Raw genomic sequence first — 22,307 nt, 5'->3', positions numbered from 1 at the left:
TAAAAACAGGATTTTTACAAAGGGCTCCCTTAAAAGTCAAGGTCTCAAAGATTTCCATTTCAGTTTATATTAACCATAAATGCACACATTGAACATGGGGCCTTTGGGGCTCCTGAGGGCCTGAACAGTTGCCCAGTTTGCCAGGTTGGTAATCCCCTTGCATGAACTATAGTTGTTGTAATAATCTGCCCCCTTATCCATTGTTATGACTTCACTTCACTTTCATATATGGCACTTTTTATTAGATAGTAAACTGAATATCTTTGAGTAGAGGACTGTTGTTAAGGACAAAACAAGACATTTGAGGCTCTGAGAAATGGTGATAGACATTTTTGATAATTAGTCGAGAAAATAATCCACAAATATTTATATATTTAATATATAGGCCTATATATAAAGTCTATGAGAGGAACAGATAGCAACCAGGATGTGGGTTGGGACTCCGGCTCGATAGGGGGATGTCAACTAAAAAAACAGACCTGGCAACCCGACTGACAATTGCACCTTGAGCTGAAGTGGTGATGAAACGGCGTCCACACACTATCAGCTGTGATACGGCGCGCCACTATTCACAAAGCTCTTGTCTCTAAAGCTGGTGGGACAAATAGGGAGCCGGTGACAGCAGTCTGACCAGTGATGTCAGGCAGGTAAAAGCTGCGTGACTGAACCCCGCAGAAATGAGCGACAGAGCCGAGATGAGAGGGCCCACAAGCCGCAAGAGGAGGACGACAATCTCAGGCGGCGGCGTGAAGCAAGCGAACGGGAGCAAGTGGCACGAAGCTGCGGAGAAACCTCCACAGTGTCCCGGTAAAGCGAAACCAGACGAGGTGTCCAAACATGCAAGCAACAACGGGAAGGTGAGCAGAGAGACGGGGATGTTAGGGCAGCAGCAACAGCAGCAGCAACAACAGCAGCTCCCACACAGTCCGAAGAAACAGAGGACTGCTGTGGAAGATCTTAAGGAGAGACTCAGGTAATTAACCGATTCACTTTAACATGTGCAATTCATTACAAGATTAACAGTTCAATAAAAAAATCTCTGTTTTCATTTGGCTTTTTTGTTTTAGCTAATTGCCTCTTTCATCAAGGGTTAGCCAATAAAAAAAAAATAAAATAAAAAAAACTGTCTTTAACCTTGATGAAATGAGCCCCCAAAAAAGGTAACCTACAGCTTTACAGAAAACCACGATTTGGGGCATGCTTTACTAAATATCGGTTGGAAATGATAGATTGAATGCCATATAACATTTGGAAAGGATGTCTGATCAATTTTGCATGGTTGTTTGGCTCAAGTTTTGGGGGGAAACCCAACAGAACTGTCACTGTTAATGGTAAACACTGTGTAATAATGTATAAATATCTGTGTTTCATTTGGATCTGTATAGCTGCAATGTAGTTTCCCATACCCCAGACCCAAAGGTCACATCTTTTAAATGTCTTATTTTGTCCAAATAACAGTACAAAACCCCCATAGTATTGAGTTTACTGCAATGTTTGACCAAGGAAAGTACTACCATCCTCATGTATCTGATTATCAGATCAGCAGATGATTTGTTTGTCTATCAATGGATTGCCTCAATGTAAGGATTTGCTGTTTGTCTTTGTTTTTATATCATTGTAAATGGAAATGTTTGTGATTTGGACCATTTCTTGAACAACACAAGCAATTTAAAGATGTCACCTTGAGCTCTAGGAGTGTGCTTGCCATTTTTTCAGTATTTTCTGACTTTTTGAAGTCCAAACAATAAATCAATTATTGAGAAAATTATCAGCAGATGTATCAATAATGAAAGTTGCATCCCTACCTAATCTAGACTCTAGAGGTGCTAATGGATACTGGGCATTTTGAAAGAAAGGGTGCAGCAGTGAGAATAGACATAGTGAGAGGGAGAGGACACAATAACATGACCCTCACCCTAAACACAACTATTTATGGTATGGAGATATGCTCACTACTTTAGATATGTCCACATCTTTGAAAACACGCCCTGAATATGTCATGTCATGGGTTTAGCTGAGTTTTCAAGGCGGTTGGACGTAAACTAAATGATGCTGAATGTAGTTACAGTATTATTCTTATTGGAGACTTGTCAAATAGATGAGTGTGTGAGAGATGTGTACGTGTGTGTAGAACAGATTTTCTTGTATGACAGTGATTGTGAAACGGATGTGGCATCTACTTTTGCAATACTTTGGCTGCTGTCTACATGTTCGGCTGCTTGTCCCTCTCCTGGTCTGGTCTTGCCATCTGTTTGTCCCCACACATGAACCCCTTACTCTTTACTCTACTTACATCATTCACTTCTTCTCCTCCTAACTTTTCACTTTACTTTACATTACTTATCCTCATTATTATTCACCCTTCTCTCTTTACTACAGTCTCTCCGTCCAATATCTTCTTCTCAACCTCCTTTTCATTTTCTCTTTATTCTCGCTTTACTGCTCCCCATCCTCCTCTGCTTTTTCTCTAATCTCCTCTCTGATTTATCTGATTGAGCAAAAAAACATTCCTCTCCGATGAAGACACCATTTTCACAACACTCATCGGACATTTAGGTCATTACCTTTAACCTAAAATTTCCCAACTTTCCTCAGTTGGCACAGCTGTAGGAACAAAGTTAACCACAGGACATGATTCATCCATTTAAAAGCCAAATATTCTTTTAAAAGTGAAAAATAATCTATCCCAAATTTGGGATTCAGATTTTCTCAAACATCATCAAAATGCAAAATAAGTCCTTCTTAATGACATTTCCTCTTGTCATTCAGTTGAAATAAACAGTTCAATGTGTCTTCCCCTGAAGTTTTACTGTGGTTAAGAGATGCCTAATAATTTTATTTCCTGAGTTCATGATTATACAAAATGCAGGAAGGATGGTCAACAGCTTCAACTAGACCAAATATTGATTTTATACTTTAATTATTGACTGTGTATTTTCTTGTAGCTGTCACGTCCTCCAGGAGTCTCTTCTGAGTTCAGCCAGTGGGTACAGTAACTACAGAGGAATCCTCAACTGGTGTGTTGTCATGCTGGTGAGTAAAGCTACACTAACACTGAGTGCAGAATATCTACTGGGCTGTTATATCCAAAACTATTGACTTCGATTACCACTGTAGGCTGTGAGAAAGCTAATTATCACTTCTCATGGCATTTGATTGTTTGGTAGCTCTATTGTCTGTGCCCTGCAAATTGTTTCACCCTGTTGCTCTCTCTCTCTCTCTCACTCACTCACTCACTCACTCACTCACTCACTCACTCACTCACTCACTCACTCACTCACTCACTCACTCTCACACTGTTGCTCTCTCTCTCTCACACACACACACACGCACAGTGGGTAGTTGCTTAAACAATTAAAGCAGAAGTGCAGGCCCACAACTGTATTATCCACATCCAGTTTTTGGTCCTGTTAACAGAGACTTTCTATCACGCAAAAAAACCTGTTGTGTGTGCCTGTGAGAAGTCAGATAAGTTGTTTTTTTACGTTATCTCTCTTTACACTAGTAGATCAACCACACATGCATGCACAGTTACTTGTGGTTTTGCAACAGCCGGGCTATTGCTTTGGCTCAGTCTGCCATTTGCTGTACTTTATGATTTCTAGAAATGTGTTTGAGTTGATAGGGGTCGATTTGTTACACCTGAACATCAGCAAGTTTGCCTTAGTTAGACTTCTTCTCTGTTTGTACTTGTATGGAGGGTTTCTGTACCTGCAGAAAACATCCAGAGGAGTGCAATTTAGAAGTGACAGACAATGATAATGAGTTAAAAATATGACTGGGGTGGATGAACTTTGCATTGTACATCAGTTGCAAGGCCTTTTTATTATAGAAGGCAGGGCATGAAGCCTCAGAGGATACAATGCAAACATAAAACATGTTGCATGTTTGTGTATGGTTTGTATGTTTTGACCCATGTCAGTCAGTATATATTTCTTTTTAAAGAAAGCACAAAATTAGTTGCAGCTCTGAAATTAAAGCTGTTGAATGCTCAGCACTTAATACTCACAAATTCCAACTATGCAAATAGGAGAGCAGCATTGGAAGCAGCTTGCCAAGACATTTCATCTTTCCATGTGACAGGAAAATCAACTGACAGGAAGCTCCTGTCAGGCCAGCCGAAAGGCAATGATACAGTGTATGCACATACTGTACAGTAGTAGATACTGTAATGGATTGTATGTTAAATGCAGTGGAAAATATGTTAGTTTCTGAATGTACTGTGGTTGTCGTGATGAGTGAGTTATGTGACATTCATATCGTGGTGTTCACTGTTGCCATGACAGTAAAGGTTGCATATCATTAAGGAATTTGAAAACTTGTCTCTAGTGATCATTTTAACCCAAACCATGATCAAGTAAATTAGACATTAACCACAGCGTCACACCTTAAAATTTCATTATTTTCACTCCCTAAAGATACTCATGTATGAGGGCAGCAGTGTAAAATACAAAACAAAAAAAACTGTGAAAATACATAATTGTTCATCAAGGGTGGAGATAATCGTTCATTAATCGTAATCGAGGTTAAAAGTTCAATTATTCGTGATTTAGATTTTTACCATAATCGCACAGCCCTAATCTTGATCATAACATATAAAATCCACAGCCTGCCCTGAAAATCATCTCTTAAAAGTAAATATTAAATGAATAAATGAGTAAATGTTTGATACAGGCAGAATCCTACAGATGCGTCACAGCTAAATATCCCCCTGGGCTTAGGTCACTTGAGGACAAGAGAAAGAGAGTGTGTGTGTGTGTGTGTGTGTGTGTGTGTGTGTGTGTGTGTGTGTGTGTGTGTGTGTGTGTGTGTGTGTGTGTGTGTGTGTGTGTGTGTGTGTGTGTGTGTGTGTGTGTGTGTGTGTGTGTGTGTGTGTTCAAGGGCACCCCACTGTGCCCCAGCACATCCAATCACACTGTATGCAGGCATGGAGTATACAAATATCCAGTTAGCCATAATCCTAATAAAATTGAAATGGTCCATGTCTATAAATAGGACACTATATGTGCAATTATTTATGTCTGGATTTGCAAACAAAAACACACTTTTCACTCATGGATGGTTTGTATACTAGCATAGTTGCATGAAGTAAGGATTACGCACTTGTCCCTGCATATGTATAAAAAATGTAATACCAGAGCTGTTTTGTGTGTGTGTGTGTGTGTGTGTGTGTGTGTGTGTTTCCAAATCAAGTCTAATTTTGCAGTTCTGTAACAGGATTAATCACATCTCTGAGAGTTTATATTGCCGTGACGACCACGTCCTCCACTTTTTGTGGTCACCAGGGACAGTCAACACTGCTCGGTTCAGACCATTTTGAGGAAGCCTTTAGGATTAAGCTGTAAGAGTGTGAAGTGGAACCACAAAGACGTGTGTATGTGTGTGTGTGTGTGTGTGTGTGTACGTGTACGTGTGTACGTGTGTGTGTGCATGTGCGTTTAAAAGCTTAGTTGTATCATTTGTCCTCGATAACCAGGAGCATCTTAAAATTCCTAAAATGTTAGCTGCTGGATGGAGCACATGTTTCTAGTGATCACAGATTAGATTACCTTCTGAATGCTGAAGCCAACTGTTAACGGATATTATACATTTTTATGATTAGGTTAGATGGTGAACAGAATAGCAGAAAATCCACCAACTGCCTATACAACGACTCTAGTTCTTCTAATTCTCTGTAAGAGGTTATGTATTGTGTATGTGATATTGTCTCTGGTTGTTTGGAGGATGAAGAAATTTGAGCCAGGCTGAAATGAACTATTATTTCCTTTTATTGATGAATCCTCCTGTTATTCTCTTCATTTAATCAAGAAATCATTTTGACTATGAAGCACGCAACTTCTTATAGCCCAAAGATGACACTATCATATGTCTGCTTTTGTCCGACCAACAGTCCAATACCCAAAATGATTGCATTTACATTAATGTAAAATTTTGAGATCCTGGAATGTAATTAATATCACGTAAACAATACAGGTGAGCAATTTAAACATTTTAAATTATCCACACATATATTTTAAGTGCGATGAATTAAACTATTAACTTCTTACTTACTGTAAATACAAACGTCAACATTTTAATTTGTACATACTGTAAATAGCCCTTTTTTATCAGCATAAACATAAATCACCATTTAACATATGAACTTAAATTGTTATCCAAATATTAACTCATATTACCATAAGGCTCATACAATAACTTTAACAATGATCAGATTATAGAAATAGTTTCATTTTTATTTTCTATGATTTGTCTAATTGATCATTGATTAACGGTCTAGCTCTAAAATTGGCATCTGCTCGCAAAGCTTCACTGATAGTTTCATCTGTTGGGTCCATGGATGGTGCTGATCCTTTTGGTGATGAAAGCACTCATGAAGCTCTGGCCTGAATTTTCTGGTTGCTACACAAGTAATTCTCATCCTACATTATGACTCCCAGTAGATGACTCCGGTCTTTTGAGTCCAGGTCCATTAGCTTGGTAAACAGCTGGCTGTAGACACGGCAGTTCAAGTTGTCCTGTACAGACGATGTGCAGGTGGCCTTAATTAGTGTGGTCTGTGGTCCTGGATGACAGAAGGACATCAACAGATATTGGAGATACTGACGAACAACACAATATTAAACCTCAATGAGCAAAAATCATCACAGGATGTTGTTTAAACAGTTGATGCTTCAGCTGGATCTCTTGTGATGATTTTTGACTGATATTGCAATTGCAATATGATTTGTGATATTAAAGGGAATGATAACTTTTACATCATTATTGTCATTTTCACTGCAAAACATATTAAATGATTATGGTTTTCTTAAGTCTGTTGAATATGATTTGTAGACCAGGACATCTCTGCAGTACAACAATATTTAATTAAAAATAGTATTTTGACACACATTTGGCGGTTGGATTTGGTTTGAAAATTGCAACAGGTCATATTGTGATTTTGATAGAAATACCAATTCATTTTTCAGCTGTAGTTCATGTTTCCTCTGATGTCAGTTTGTTTTGTCATTTAAGCTGTTCAAATGGGCTTCTTGGCTGCACAAGACCAGTGCAAAGCAGAAGTGTATAGTGCCAGTTGCAATTATCAGACATACTGTCAATTTGTTATGAGGCTTTTCAAGAGACCATTGTGTTAACAGTAAAAAATGATATGCAGGATTCTTTAGTCTGTCACAAATACTATTTATTTCCTCTTATGCAGGTGCAGAGCATATATTCACGTTGCCTTCTCTGCATTCAAGTGTATCTTTGAACTTAAATATATCTTTCAGCCCTGGTTGGCACTGTTTCTTTGAAGTTGGCTCAGCCTGGTGTGTCAGGATCCTGAGAGTCAGCCAACCGCAGTAGCTTGTCCTATTTTTAAAACCCTGCTGTCCACCTAATCTGAGCCATCTTTCCTGTCCACAGCAAGGGCAAAAGGTTACAATTCAATTAAACATCTTAATTACTGAAACTTTATAAAACCAGGCAGATGGTGCTTAAAACTGTTACATAGTATTACTAGACCCCTGGAATAAATTAATCAGTTGTTTGCACTTATCATCATTCTTGTTTAATTGCTGACAAAACTGTAAACTGTACTGATAATTATTCCTAATATAGATAGATAAGAAAATGTGCTCAATCAAATTAAAGTATAAATGTTCCAATGAATGGGTGCCAGTAAATGTGACTCAACAAAAGAAAAACCTGCATTCTCGGAACAAATCTAAAATTTCTTTCTTTCTTTTTTTTTTTTTTAATTTTTGCTTTTGCGCAAGACATTGAATCTTGCTCAAAAGCTCTATATCCTACTTTCATGCTTGACTTCTTAGAGGACAAGAGAGAAAACGGCCCCCTTTATTGTGTCATTCGTGATGGTCCTCTGGTCCATGCTGAAGGTTACTAAAGCAAAGGTTACTGGTTTGGACAAAAGACATAGTTGAATCAGAACCACATTGCTGCAGGTTCTTGGCAGGCCAGCTTGCTGAGGTGCAACATGCCAAATAATCACAGCAGCACGACCTTATCATGTGTCATACCCTCACTGTCCTCATTTTCTTAACTCATGAACGGAAAATGACTGCCATAAAAATGAGTAAAAAAATGTTTATATTCTCTACATTGCCCTCTGTATTAAGTGGGTGGTGAAATTATCTCAGGGAAGCTTAGATAACTGATGACGGTTATGAAGCTGGACTCGAACCTTGAGCTTTAATACATAATATAACAATTAACTTACTTTTATTTGACACTTCTCAAGAGGGTTAGCAGGACATCAGGGTGTGTGTGTGTGTGTGTGTGTGTGTGTGTGTGTGTGTGATAGGTGAAAGCAGGAACAGGTTGCCAGATCTAGGTATGAAACTGATCTGATCTTTGCAAGAGGTATGACTCAGAGCATATGTGTTACTTTGTCATGTTGTAATCTCTCTAGAAGTTTCTCTCAGGACAGGTTTGTATGCCTTTGTGTGTATGTATTTTTTAGGCAGTGACACAGTTGAAAGGAAGAGGTGTGTTCCTGTTCTTGTTTTTAGAGTAACTCACTCCACATGGCAAACACAATACATTTAAATCTGCCAATTGATCATGAGCAGAGCTGTGCGCAATGAAAATGAGTTTGTGCTTGTAGGAAAAACATGCATCAGAGTTCAATTATTTTTTACTGTTAAACAAAGGCCAAATCTAAAGAGCTATTAAATATTTCTTTTCTGTGATTTTTGGTGGTGACACCATGCTCACTGTCTCCTGTTTCTGTCCTTTCTTTCAGGTGCTTAGTAATGCACGCCTCTTCTTAGAGAACATTATAAAGTAAGTATGCACCTACACACAGAAAGTTACACTTGCAATGCAATGTATGTATGCAATGTATGTAAGCAAGCAATTTATTTATGTTACATTACATTCATTTAGCTGACAAGTTGTGATGCGTGCATTCAAACTAGATAGAATCAAGAGCTTCTTCCTGTTCGCTTGGTTTTTTTTTAAAGAAATTTGGTGCTAAAACTGATGTTAGATATTAAACAGTATGCACATCATTTCAATGTGAGTTGCCAATCCTAGAGATCTGCAGTACACCTTTTAAAAAATGAACCCATTTTTTATGGCTCATACTGTAGTTATGAGCAAGTGAAGTCATGCCAACATCCTTACATCAACCTTAACCCAAATAAACTTAACATTTTTAAAATCAGGTGAGATCAATGGCTTATCTTCTCTTTTCTCTAGGTATGGCATCCTGGTAGATCCTATCCAAGTAGTGTCTCTCTTCTTGAAGGACCCCTATAGCTGGCCAGCTGCATGCCTCATCATCGGTATGAAACCTTTATTTTACTGCCTCAGTGTCTTCTAAACAGATGTTGAATGTCCTTCTTTGACCTAAGGCTTAATGTTTGAGTTGAATTGAGCAAACAAGTTGTTGTACATTCAGCGCTTGAATTTGGCGACATTTGTTTCTATCACAAGCCTCACTGTGTTGACAGGTTTACAGCTTACTCTTGTACAATATGACTAATGTGCATAATTTGCATTTAATGGGCCAGATGCTCAAACATACAATATCTCATAGAAACAGAGTGTCATTATATGTGTACACAATACTTTAGCACAGCTGTTACTGGTTATTCACCTTTTATTTACCCAAAGAAGATCGACTCCAGACAGCCGGCTTTATCCATGCACTCACATTTTGATATGTGCATAAAAACAAATCAATACTAAGGTGAAAGAGCAGTCAAAATGGTGTTTCACAAGGTAATAAACTGAAGTAAGCCTGCCAAGGTTCACAAGTATGATGTGTTGCTGTACTTGATGAATCTGTTGTTTGTCTTTTCTGCTTTTTCAGTGTCTAATATGTTCATCTTAGCAGCCTTATACATAGAGAGACGTCTGGCTGTGGTGAGTCTTTACAGTGTTACATACGTTTTCTTTAGCAAAACACATTTTTATTTACTGTCTATTTACCAAAATCAAACTATTGTGGACAATTGTGCACATTTTACCAAATTCTTCAATTAACTTAGTTACTGACTCTGTGATACAGTTTTCTAACATTGCAAGCATTGCTAATAAATTACCAATACTTTGACCATATCTTTGTTTGAATCCCAAAGATCTACATTTTTACAAAGATTTTCTCATATATCCTACTAAAATGTTTGAGCTATAAAGAAAGAAAATGTAAGTTTGTTTTCAATGTAACACCTACAGGATCTCCATTCAAGGATATTGCTTGAAACATTCCATAACACTTCCTGGAGTTTACACAAAAGATTCAGTGTCACAGCACCACCCTTGTTTATACCTACTGTTAACACTGATAAGAACTGCACTTCTGATCCGGATTAGATTATATGTAATCCCAACACTCATGATGAATGCAAAGTTTTAAATGTGAAATGCACAATGTGAAACAGAATAATAATGATTCTATTTCTATATAATGACAAGAAACACTTTGTCCCTTTTTTTCATTATTTCTAGGGTACCATCTCAGAAACTGTAGGACTGATGCTTCACATTTTTAACCTGACAGCCTTGTTGATTTTTCCCTCATTCGTTGTACTCACTGTGACCTCGATGACCCCAGGTAGTTAAATATTTACACAATACATTTATGTCAAAAATGAGCATGCTGCATCAGAAATGGCATTAAAATGACCACCGATGTCAAGAATTATAATATGAAAGTGATTAAACCGGTTTGCTCCCGGCACGGCTCATTTCATCTGTCATTTATTGCTCTTACTCAATGGCTTTTTGTGTGTGTATGTGTGTCAGTGGGTGGTGTCCTCTCCTTAGGAGTCTACACAGTGCTGTTACTCAAGCTGTACTCATACCAAGACACCAACAGGTGGTGTAGAGAAATCAGACAAGCCAAAGCCAAGAGACTTACACGATCATACTCATGTAAGTATATCCATGCTAACTGTTGAATAAAGGTCATTGAGTTTGGGGTATATAAGACTGTACCAGGCAGCTTTGTGGTGTGAGTGTGAAGCAGCTATTTCTGGAAAAGACCAATCCTGCCTGTTACATCTATCCTGGGGAAATAAAGTCTAATAAAAACAGTCACAAATGTCTATGGAAACTGTAACAAGATTGTGTTGGTTTTATCTGTCACTGTGATACTACTACCATCTAGTGGTGATTAGGCAAACTGATTTTTTTTTTTTTCAACTAACAGACATAAGTTGTGTATCTACCAACTGTATCTTCATATTACACAGATTATACGCAAGAAACTCACTGAATAATGCTTGAAATTGAAAATGTTGAATATCTCTATGTTTGCGTGTGTTTATGTGTTTTTCAGGTCCATCTGTGGCGCAGTCCAATGGTTCAGCCGTTCATGCTCATGTCTCCTACCCAGGCAACCTCACCCACAGAGGTAAAAACAATGCCTGATTTATTTATTTATATTTTAAGCAATGTGGATGGAGGTAGTTATTAGGGAAAATGTATTGTATTATAAACCATACTGTTTGCAAAATCCTTAAATAACAGGCTTGCTTTTATTCCTTTGTTTGTCTATAGACATATACTACTTTGTCTTTGCCCCAACTCTCTGCTACCAGCTCAACTTCCCACGGTCATCTCGAATACGCAAAAGTTTCCTGATTAGAAGACTTTTTGAAATGGTGAGAGCAAGCATTCACACACAGATGCATGCATAATGGGCCACAATTTGAGCCTGACACATAGAGACATGCATTGTTGTCATGAATCGTAACTGTCTCTTTCTTGCAGCTTTTCTTCATGCAGCTGTTGGTGGGATTAATACAGCAGGTATGTTGAACATTTACACACACTGTACAATTACAAAGACAACACAGACAACAAACTAAAGTAATTCTTATTTCTTTCTTTCAGTGGATGGTTCCCACCATACAAAACTCAATGAAACCATTTCAGGTGTGTGCATATTTCTTACATATTTATACATGCAATGCTTAGTGTAAATAAACATTAATGGCACTCAGTGGAGCTACATGCACAAGTATATAGACTGTAACTTGTGTTATCTTTTATCTGGATAAAAGATTGATCGTAAAAAAAAATGATAATTTGTGTCGACTTTGTGTTCACAGGAAATGGACTTTTCTAGGATGGTGGAGCGTCTGCTGAAGCTAGCTGTAAGTATCATAATTGTCCTAACCTGAAAAACGGTTTCACCACTTCACCTTGCGTCGTACCTTCCTTTTTTCTTCATGTCCTCTCCTCTCCTCTCCCAGGTACCCAACCATCTGATATGGTTAATATTCTTCTATTGGTTTTTTCACTCTTCTATGAACTTTATGGCAGAGCTAATGCAGTTTGGAGACAGAGAGTTCTACAAAGACTGGTGGTGAGTAGAGACAACATTTACATTTACACACACACACACACACACACACACACACACACACACACACACACACACACACACACACACACACACACACAGTTTGGCCCAGTTAATCTGCAGCGTAATTTGGTACATTGTTCGTCTTGCTAAGATGGTTTATTGGCAGACTGCTGTCTTGCAGATTTGAGGTTAGTGGGCTAAGTCCACATTGTACAGCTGTGATCCACTTGTTCAGTAATACCAATAATTGAGGTATTGTCTAAACAAAAACAAAACATTTAAGTAACCTGAATTCCTGAATGGGAATATTTGTTCATTAAAGCCTGTTGGAATTTTCCAAATGCATCCAATCCTGTTTAATAAAAGATGTCACCATTATTTAGAAACCCAAATGGTTTCAAGATCAAACTCCCAACTTTATCATTGTTTTTTTCATTTCAGGAACTCTGAGAGTGTCACTTATTTTTGGGCCAACTGGAACATCCCAGTTCACAAGTGGTGCCTCAGGTGAGAACCGAACTTTTACTGTAATGAAGTATTGTCAAACATGAAATAAAATAGAAACTGAAATTCAACAAGTGCCATTGATTTATATTGTGAACTAGATTAAGTGAAGAGTGTGTAATTTGACTGTCTATGTGCTTTATCATGTATCTGTTTATGTAACAGACACTTCTATAAGCCAATGTTGAAGAAGGGTGTGAACAAGTTATTTGCTCAAACTGCCGTCTTCATTGTGTCTGCCTTCTTCCATGAGGTAAACTAACAACATTGAGTCTTCTTGAGTGTGTTTTACATTAAATGGCCTGTTTATTTACTCATGACTACAACAAATTGTTATTTTTTGTCTGAAAAATTGTTATAACATAAGGGAATGCATACCTATAACTGTAGTGAGATGCTGGCATGCAGGTAGACATCAAAGTTAATGAAAATGTTGACTTTGTTGTTTGATTTCATTAATGTTTCTCTTTCTCAGTACTTAGTGAGTGTTCCCCTGAAGATGTTCAGACTCTGGGCCTTTATGGGTATGATGGCTCAGGTGAGACAAATAAAACCTTCCATCTTTCACTCTTTTTCTCCTCTGCTGCTCCACTCCATCTCCCTCTCTCTCAGTTTCACTCAACACAAACCTGTAGAAAAACACACTTTGACCTCTGAACGTTAATCTCCCCAGGTCCCTCTGGCTTGGTTTGTGGGTCGCTTTCTGACTGGAAACTATGGCAACGCCGCTGTGTGGATCTCAATCATCATTGGCCAGCCTATCGCTGTGTTGATGTATGTCCATGACTACTATGTCATTCATTATGGGAGCACCACATAATGCTGGACAAACACACATGCCAAACATAAACATGCCATGTCATGTTGTACACACACATAGACGAACACACACCAGCCTGCAGGACAACTCAATGAGTGAATGTAGAGCAAGTTAAGGTGACGATGATGGAAAGTGCTGCTAACTTGTCAGAAAACCACAACAACAGCAGGAAAATTGTTTGCAACGTCTCGATGTTTGCACTTAAGAGAACTGGACCACAATATGTCAGGAAATGATCTTGGATATTTGAACACCAGGAGAAGTGTTTGTTTTAAAGTTGTATTCCACTGGATCTGACTCTCAAGCAATATTTGCTCACCTCCAGTCACTTCTAGTTCTCATTATCCAGTATTCAACTTAAAACATGCAATCCTGGACCCTAAGTGAAATACTACTTGGACCTCTGTTATAATTAGTGATGTCTCACTGATAGATTTGTTAGAAATATGACTTTATTTCATACTGAGCCTGTTATGCACTTAAATGCATTTAAGAGTGACAACACAGCTGAAAACCAAGCACTCCTCCTGAGTTATGAATTTTTGAAAAGGCACACGCTATCATGTGCAACAAATGTGAAACACTGCCTAGTGAGCACTAGCCGGAACAGGTCTGTGTCTCCACAGAGCCAATGTCAAAATGATGTTTCTATATCAGAAGTCACTCTTTGCTTGTATTGAGCCAGATAAAAAGTTAAAGTTTTGGCTTAAAATTTACTCTTGCACATTTCAGATGTCTGCAGGTCTTCAAAATTACTATAATGACACATTTTTGCGTGTCATTTGTCAAATATTACAGAGATTTATATAAAAATAATTTGTAAAAAACGGAAGGAATAAAGGTGGGAGAAATATAAAAACTAAAGGATTATGGGTAAAAATACGTTTTTGGGACTGCATTTGTACAGATATGGGACCTACAGGCAGCCTGTCCTCCTCCTCTCCTGTTTCTACTACAAACATCAATGCAAGCAAATAGTGTAACAATACATGCTACGGGTGTGTTATTTGCCTTGGCTTTAATGTCTTTACTGTGTTGCATTTGAGCTGGTTTATTTTATACTTTATATACTTTTTATTTTTCAGTATGACGGTCTGCAGTTATATTGTGCCAGCTTGAAATGAATATTTAGGTTGTATTTTATTCTAAATCAATGATTTAATGCACTAGGTGATTTATTGATTTGAACCAGTGCAATCTTTTTGCACTTTAAGGAGATGCATGCTGTTGACTGAAGCAATAGATTTCTATGAATGTATTCTTTATGTTCTATCAATTGTGATAGGAAAATGTGCTGTATTGAAATAATTTGTATGTTCTATAATTTGCTTGTTAATGTTTCGTTATTGTATGCAGTCGACTTAATTTCAGTTTATTTAGAAGTAAAACAGCAGCTGCAGTAGTAAAAATAAGAACAGCCTTTTTTACAAAAGGATTCACAGCATTCAAATCTGAGTTTTTCTGGGTTGGTCTGAAATTTGTTTGAACCTGACACTGTTGCCAATATGAAAATTGCCTATAAAGTACTTAATATAGGAAGATGTTTTGTTGTTTGACTTTTTAATTTGTTTTTCAAATATGCATTGACAGCTAAGTGAACATGTTAAATTGGAGCCTTTTCTTTTTTTTCTTCTTTCCTCATTGATCAAATTTCAGGGAAAACTGTTGTTAAAGGTGTAACACCAGTTGTGAGAAAGACCATGAAAATAACACCACCACCTTGAAAATAACAAGTGCCTGCTGTAAAAAAAATATGCTTAAAGAAAAGACTGACGCCAAATATTTCTAACAGGAAATACCTTAACCTTATTTTTTTGTAGCCAAATAACTCAGCGTTAACATGGTGATGAGATATTTGAAAACACACAGCAAGACCTACTGCCCTGATTCAAACCCATGTCCAAATACAGTTTAACCCACAAGTGTAAAACGGTTTTCAAATGTTAATTTTAAAACCATAAGCAAAATGCTATTTTGAGCCTTATGTAAGAGTCATGAATATACAGCATCTCATTACTTTATTGGTGGCTTTAATATCTGAATTAATTTGATCCACTTTTATCTAGAAACATGGGCCAATGTAGGGTTTTATAAACAAGACATTTGTTCTTTTCTTCTTTTTTTTTTTTTGTTTAAGCCCTGTGACAGGAACCACAGAGTGAACATATGGGGATGACTCTGAGGTAGCAGATGTAGCAAAGATTTCCTCAGTACTGTAATGACAGCTGGTGTATCTGTGCCAGGAACTGCTGTGGTTCATTACGTTCTTTTTAGTTGGATAGTACGACTAAAACACTAAGCAACTGGTGTGAGTGTGTGTGTGTGTGTGGTCAGGAAAGCTTGTACATGAGAGCTTCATGTAACTTGGAAATGCAATCAGTTTCAATAAGGTGATATTCACTGGTAAAAAGTGTGAAAAGAAATGTGGCTAGCTGTTGTCTAGGAAAAATGTATTTAAATTGAGTTGTTTACTTTTAATACAGCCTTGTTTTTTGTTTTGTTTTTGTGGTGAGATTTCTGAATATGAAGTGACAGCTATGCTTGAGTGTCAACGTATCTTCACCTGAAGCCAAACACTTCCTGTCTCTATCTCATTACTGTGTTGAATCTGTGAACATGAGTTTAAGCTGAAGCTTTAAGTTGAACCATCTTTTAAGAGTTGATTTTTTTTTAGATTGAATGATTATGTAATGCAACACGTTAAATGAATGTATGACATTTGTTCACAATGAATAAAGAAATTGTGAAGGGAAACAAAGACTATATGTTTTGGGAATGCAAATAATTTTCATAGCCTTTCACTTGAAATTATTTGTGTTGTTTGATAAAGATTGTTTATATTCTACGAACTGATTTGTCTGTCTTTCTTTGTATTTTTAAAAACAGTCTATTCAAAGTATTGTTTCTTTTTGCTTTAGTCTTGCATGAGCCAATACATAAATTTAGTCTCTGTAGAAGAAAAAGGCTTTCATCAATGCAGACCCCTCAGCTACTAACAAGACCATCATCTCACTGCATCTTTTAACTTTTTTGTTTTAAGATGAACAAAATTTGGAAGCCTTTGAGATATTAAACTGAAAATAAATCCTAATAAGAAAATAAATCCTACAGAAAGATCAGTACATAAAAAACTTTATTGTGCAGAAAGCAATGCAAGACGGCACTCAAAAACTCATAGTTCCAAAATGACAATATTACAAAGTTTTATAGTTCACCATATGTCTACACAGAGGAAATCTTACAGCTAAATGTCACATCTGGTCTGGGGGAACAGTGCAGGTTTGGAAGCTCTATTGCTGCAAGACACAAGCACACACACAGGCAAGTGTTAAACTTTGGAATTTCCATCCAAATTTCATCACAAAGATAAAATATTACAATTTCTAACATTACTGTGACAATTACTGAGGTTATATAAGTTGCAAGTGTGTGCCTCACCTTGGCCTTCTGGTTCTGGACAGGCAGGTAGAGTTTAAATTCTGCTGGGAGCTCATCCTCTGAGTAAAGTCTGTCTGAGAAATACACCCTCCTTATACGACAGTTCGCATGAATCTGAGGGGAAAACAGATGGGACATGAGAAAGACAAACAGGACACAATCTTACAGTCATATTAGTAAAAGTAGCTTCTGAACAGCAGTTTCCACAACTGTCGCTGCGCACCGACCTGTACACGCAGCGTCTCGATATAATTGGTTCCGTAAGCCCTCCTGGTGAAGTCTGACAGGTTGAACTGAATCTGGTTCCAGCCGTCGTCGAGCCTCATAGGCATGGTGCAGATGAACGGCTTCACTCGCGTCGTGCTTTGATAGTTGCTCGCCCGAAACCGCCGGCGGACATTTTTATCGTCTAACACCTGAGAGTTGTGAAAACAGGAGGAGAGGGAGAGAACAGTGAGTCATCATGACTCAAAGCATTCATGTCCCCTAGGACTTGGAAAATGTCTTCATCTGTACCTGGACTTCAAAGGTGAAATATTTCTTGAGGTTTTTGATGATCATGACGAGGAAAGGAAGCCTGATGCCCAGTGTCTTCTTGGGGTCTGCAGGACATGTTATATAGGTGGTACTGCAGGGATGACAGAGCAGAAGTTGACAGAAGGGAAAGATGAGGGTGACTAATCCTTAAATGAGTTAACCTGAGCAGAAGGATCAGTTAAACAGACATAAACTCACCTGACGTTTGACCCCTCGACCTCCAATACCAGTGAGTGTATGTCATTGTCTGTTACTCTTTTGATATGACCGTTCCTCACCTGTAAACCCACAAAAATAAAATAAATGTATAAGTTTCATGTGAAAAATAAAATCAAGATGTTTCTCACATAAACTCCATCACTATCCATGTTAGCTCTGCAACAAATGATGATATTCATTATAGATTAACCTGACAGTTATTCTTTAAACTATCGATAACTTGTTTAGTCCACAAAATGTCAGAAAATGGGAAAAAAAGCAACATAAATAATAACATAAAAAAGAAAAACATTATTCACACGTTCGAGAATATGGCATCAAAGAAGTTATTCATTTTTTCTTACAAAAAAAAGACAAGATTAACTGATAGACATAACAGACTTTTCAGATGATCGAATAATCGTTGCAGCTCAAATCCATGTTGCAGGTGCTTCTGGGCAACTGTGGCTATTTACGCAGGTCAGATCATCCAGAAAAGAGCAACATTGATAAAATGGCTGGGCTGATATATGGGCCTGTTTTAGCTCATTGCAGATTGATCAGTGGTGCATGTTACCTGATCAGTACCAGGGCGCTGCACAATGGCTGCCCACTGCTCCTTGTACTTAAGATGGGTGAAATGCATAGACTGAATTTCACTGTACAACTGTATTTGTGACAAATAAAGTACCCTTCCCTTATATTGCAGTACAAAAATGTCATTGCATTGGCTGTCTTTAACATAGTGTAAGCAACTGCATCTTTCTGTAAGACTCAGACTCAAAACTCTAAGGCTGATGTGTGAACCGTCAGTCCAGATGATTAAGTTATTACTTTTGAATATTACTTTTTCACATCTGTAACCAATGTAGCTTTGTTGATTTAAGCTGAAGACTAAAGTGACCAACTTAAATCCTCCACTGTTATTGTTCCTAACTGTTGCTTAGCAACAGCGCCTTCAGGATCATGTATATATATATTAACTAGTTGAACATTAACTAAAAGCATTAAATTAGGACAAATCTTGACTCAATTATAAACTGCCTGCATTTTTAAAAATATGGTTTTAAAAAAAAGAAATTAGGAGCTCTATTGCGTATTAACGTAATAGCCCAATTCTCTTTATCTTTATTTGAGCTTAGTTACCTTAGTTACCTATAAGGTATACCACAAATTCCCAAACTATAACACTATCAGAGTTAGTTAGCTTTAGCACGACGGAAGCTAATGTCAGGTTAGGTTCATAGCTTTCATTCTGAATGCAGCTTACCTTTTTATCCCATATCTGTAGAGGCTTGCTGCCGATGCTATATAGGATAGACAAGAATCCACTTTGGAACGTGTTTTTAAACATAGTCTCAGCGTTTAGCCCACCGTCTTTCTGCACATGTGTTAAGATGTAACTGGTTAAAATTGTTGCGACGTTTGTTTACAGATTCGGTTTCCGTTCCCAACGCTACCGCTTCCGTGTGGCACTAAATACTCCGTTCCGCCGTCGAAAATGAAAACCTCCCAGCGAAGTAAATAACAAAACATATAGTTAAAATCAATTAGATTTGTCGTGTGTTGTGATACATGTCTGTCCTGGGAGGCGTGAAATCTAGGAAGAGCAGCGGTCACCTCATCATTATTTTGCTGTTGCTAGGGAACTGAGTCTGCTGGCGTTGTTTTCCCCGGTTCTTAAATGCTGACGTAACTTGGTCGGCATGGCAACAACAAGCTGGAGGTGCCCACACAATGTCATGTTTAGTTTAACTGAATATGACGGCAATAGTGGTGTCCAGGGGCATCTCTAGAAATGTATGGATAGGGGGGCTACGCCTTTACTAGAACCGTCTTTTTTAATGGCCCAAAAATGTCTGTTTGTCATGAATTATCAGAGTAGTAATAGGTGTAAAATCAATCCAAAGATATGGCTACTTGGTCAAGTTGGCACACAGCAGATCTTTCTCTTCAGAGTTTGTATTAGATAAGGGTCTAATATAAAATTCAAATGATCCAAAGAGGATATCCAGGATTGATACAGGTGCTTTCTAGATCTAAAGTATATGTGTGTATATATTTGTATCTGCCTGAGTACTTTTCCGTCTTCTTTCTCCTCTTTAGGGGAAACGTCCCATCCAAATTTGAGATTCCAGTCAAAAGTACCTTGGTCCAGGAAGGTGAGGACCTGTCCTCACACAGCCTGCACCCCCAACAGTCTGGCTTTGATTAAGCCTTTAACTCCCAGCACATATCCCCATTGTTGGCAGTTTAAATGGACACTTAAAGAGGCTCTTCATGTCCTCACAGCAATGCACTTTATGAATGCACTTTATAGGTAATGGGCACTCTTGCACTTTATGAACATGAATATCCTTTTAATTACGACTATTTCAAATCATGGCTTTTATCCAGGCCCATTCATTTTAGATAGCTATATTTTGCACTATTTTTTTATTGTCTTTTAAGGGAGACAGTATTTTTTTTCTTGTATATGGAAGTGCATAATGAAAATGAAAATAAAGGAAATCTTGATCCAAGCCAGTCTTCAAGTGAGCTAGTAAATTATGGGAGGGAGAACTCCCATAGAGAGTTAGTTATTATAGCTTTAGCATAAAAGCTGTTATCATGCCTATAAATTATTCTGCATCAATTAGGCATGGTACTAAAGATTAGATCATTTACCCTTGAAAGGCATCCACTGAGTAAAAATGTCAGTGTTTTTATTATATTGTTAGCACTGGAAATAGTGTGTTTTATTGTACTTAAATACACATTTAAAATACTTGTATTTACTTAAGTATAGGCAGGATTCATGCCTATACATATTCATTTCAATCAAGTAATTCCTTACATGCCACTTTATACTTATACTGCTCCACTATAATTTAGAGGGACATAATGTTTGCTTTTAGTATATTGTGCTTTATACTCCACTGCATATACAGTATCTGACAGCTATCGTCATAAGTTACTTTTATAAATTAAAATTACACACATTACAGTGTTAGAGATTCAACAGCCTAACAGTCTATAAAATAGATAAGGCTAGCTATAGCTCAACCAACTACAATAAAAATGCATAAAATATATATATAATTAATTATACTTGTCACAGAGCATGATTGGATGTTAATTGTATATTTGTACCATGCATTGCACTTGTGAAGAATCTGCATTTATTATGTATTTCCACTCATTTATTCAGATGGTAATCCTTCAGTTTGTGACCTGTCTCTATCTGATAGTGATTTCAAATATTTGAACAAGCCAAAAACCATTCAATCAAATATTAGCAAGGCACATCACCAGCAACGCAACATAAATTAAATGTCCATCCACTAAGTGAATAGATTTAGGAGAGGCCTCCGCTACCTCAATGTGTTTGACATGTTGACATGTAGTACATATAATGAAACATACACACACTCTCCAGTTATTTATGTCAGCATGGTTTATGAGGTGCTGCTTCACTTCAAACAGTATATCTGTGTTTAAATAAATGTAAAAGACTTGGCATTTCCCTTTACTCCACTTCTGTCTTTCTATTTCTACAAGCACTGTTCCTGTCTTTCTTTTCCTAGAAGTGTGCATGTAAATCTTCATGTAACATGTTCACAGACTGGCAGCTTTGTCAAAACATCTACAGAAAATGTTTATATTTCTTTGTCTGTTTCTCACTTTATTTCTACTCTGTCTCCCCTTCCTCTCTCTCCTTTAATTGAGTCAGGTATTTACACAGAGACAAACAAGAGGTGTAACATAATATATGTTTTGTTTTTCCTGCTCAGACTCTTTCAGTGTTAGACCACCCCAGAGAGAGCTTTAAATAAACTTTATTGAAAACCCTCTTGAATGAAAAAGTCTGTTCCGCTCTCGCTTTTCTCTTTTTTTTTCAGAAAGGCCCCTTACTTAAGTGTATATTTCCTATTTTAGTATCTATATCAGCTACTTTTTTCTATCCAAATTTAGCTATTAGAACAGTCAGCCCTTTGTTCAAGCTCAAAGTTCACATCAAAAACATACCATGAATTACAGCAGTGAAATGCTTTCTGTAGTGGCCCACAATATTGTCTAATAATATGAAAAGGACAGAATTAATAAAAGCAGAAATAGAAAAAAGGACACACAAATAAGAAAAAAGTGAAAATTTAAGTGTCAATTTGAGGTAATAAGGCATGTTTTAAAGTGTTTAAAGTAGATACTGTACAGATCAAGGTGCATGAATTTGTGCACCTTGATCACAAATCATTACAAAGAGTTTATGCAGTTGTTCAGATGTCTATTCATCCTGTTTTGATTCTGTTTATCCTTTATGTTATCTCACTTTGGAGTTGCTTGTTTGCTCATTTCTTTTCCTTAAGTGAGTCATCCTTTGAGGTCCAAACCTTTTTTCACTGAGTTTTCCATTTCCTTACTCCCATCGTTTTCAAATCAAAAATTCAAATATTCACAGAGATCGAAAACGAGGAAGAGGGAGAGAAGGAATAGGAGGTCAAAATACGAGGA

General features: G+C 37.4%; 2 protein-coding genes across 2 annotated transcripts; one reads left to right on the top strand and one right to left on the bottom strand.

Annotated features, from left to right (window-relative positions):
• Nucleotides 1–587: 587 nt before the first annotated feature.
• On the top strand, nucleotides 588–13,651 carry dgat1a (diacylglycerol O-acyltransferase 1a). The gene is made up of 17 exons (XM_053334276.1): nucleotides 588–973; nucleotides 2,946–3,033; nucleotides 8,744–8,784; nucleotides 9,202–9,287; nucleotides 9,818–9,870; nucleotides 10,456–10,561; nucleotides 10,753–10,881; nucleotides 11,288–11,362; nucleotides 11,509–11,612; nucleotides 11,722–11,760; nucleotides 11,845–11,886; nucleotides 12,063–12,107; nucleotides 12,207–12,319; nucleotides 12,761–12,826; nucleotides 12,989–13,076; nucleotides 13,299–13,361; nucleotides 13,497–13,651. The coding sequence occupies exons 1-17, from the start codon at nucleotides 678–680 to the stop codon at nucleotides 13,641–13,643; spliced, it is 1,581 nt and encodes a 526-aa protein (XP_053190251.1). The 5' UTR covers nucleotides 588–677; the 3' UTR covers nucleotides 13,644–13,651.
• A 3,113-nt stretch (nucleotides 13,652–16,764) lies between these two features.
• On the bottom strand, nucleotides 16,765–19,256 carry cfap20 (cilia and flagella associated protein 20). The gene is made up of 6 exons (XM_053334488.1): nucleotides 19,087–19,256; nucleotides 17,817–17,896; nucleotides 17,598–17,709; nucleotides 17,309–17,497; nucleotides 17,082–17,195; nucleotides 16,765–16,939 (listed from the first exon to the last, which is right to left on the bottom strand). The coding sequence occupies exons 1-6, from the start codon at nucleotides 19,168–19,170 to the stop codon at nucleotides 16,934–16,936; spliced, it is 585 nt and encodes a 194-aa protein (XP_053190463.1). The 5' UTR covers nucleotides 19,171–19,256; the 3' UTR covers nucleotides 16,765–16,933.
• Between the last annotated feature and the right edge of the window lie 3,051 nt (nucleotides 19,257–22,307).

The sequence above is a fragment of the Scomber japonicus genome, chromosome 15 (genome assembly GCF_027409825.1).
Source record: "Scomber japonicus isolate fScoJap1 chromosome 15, fScoJap1.pri, whole genome shotgun sequence".
Lineage (NCBI taxonomy): Eukaryota > Metazoa > Chordata > Actinopteri > Scombriformes > Scombridae > Scomber > Scomber japonicus.
This window is presented reverse-complemented; position numbering and strand designations above follow the sequence as displayed.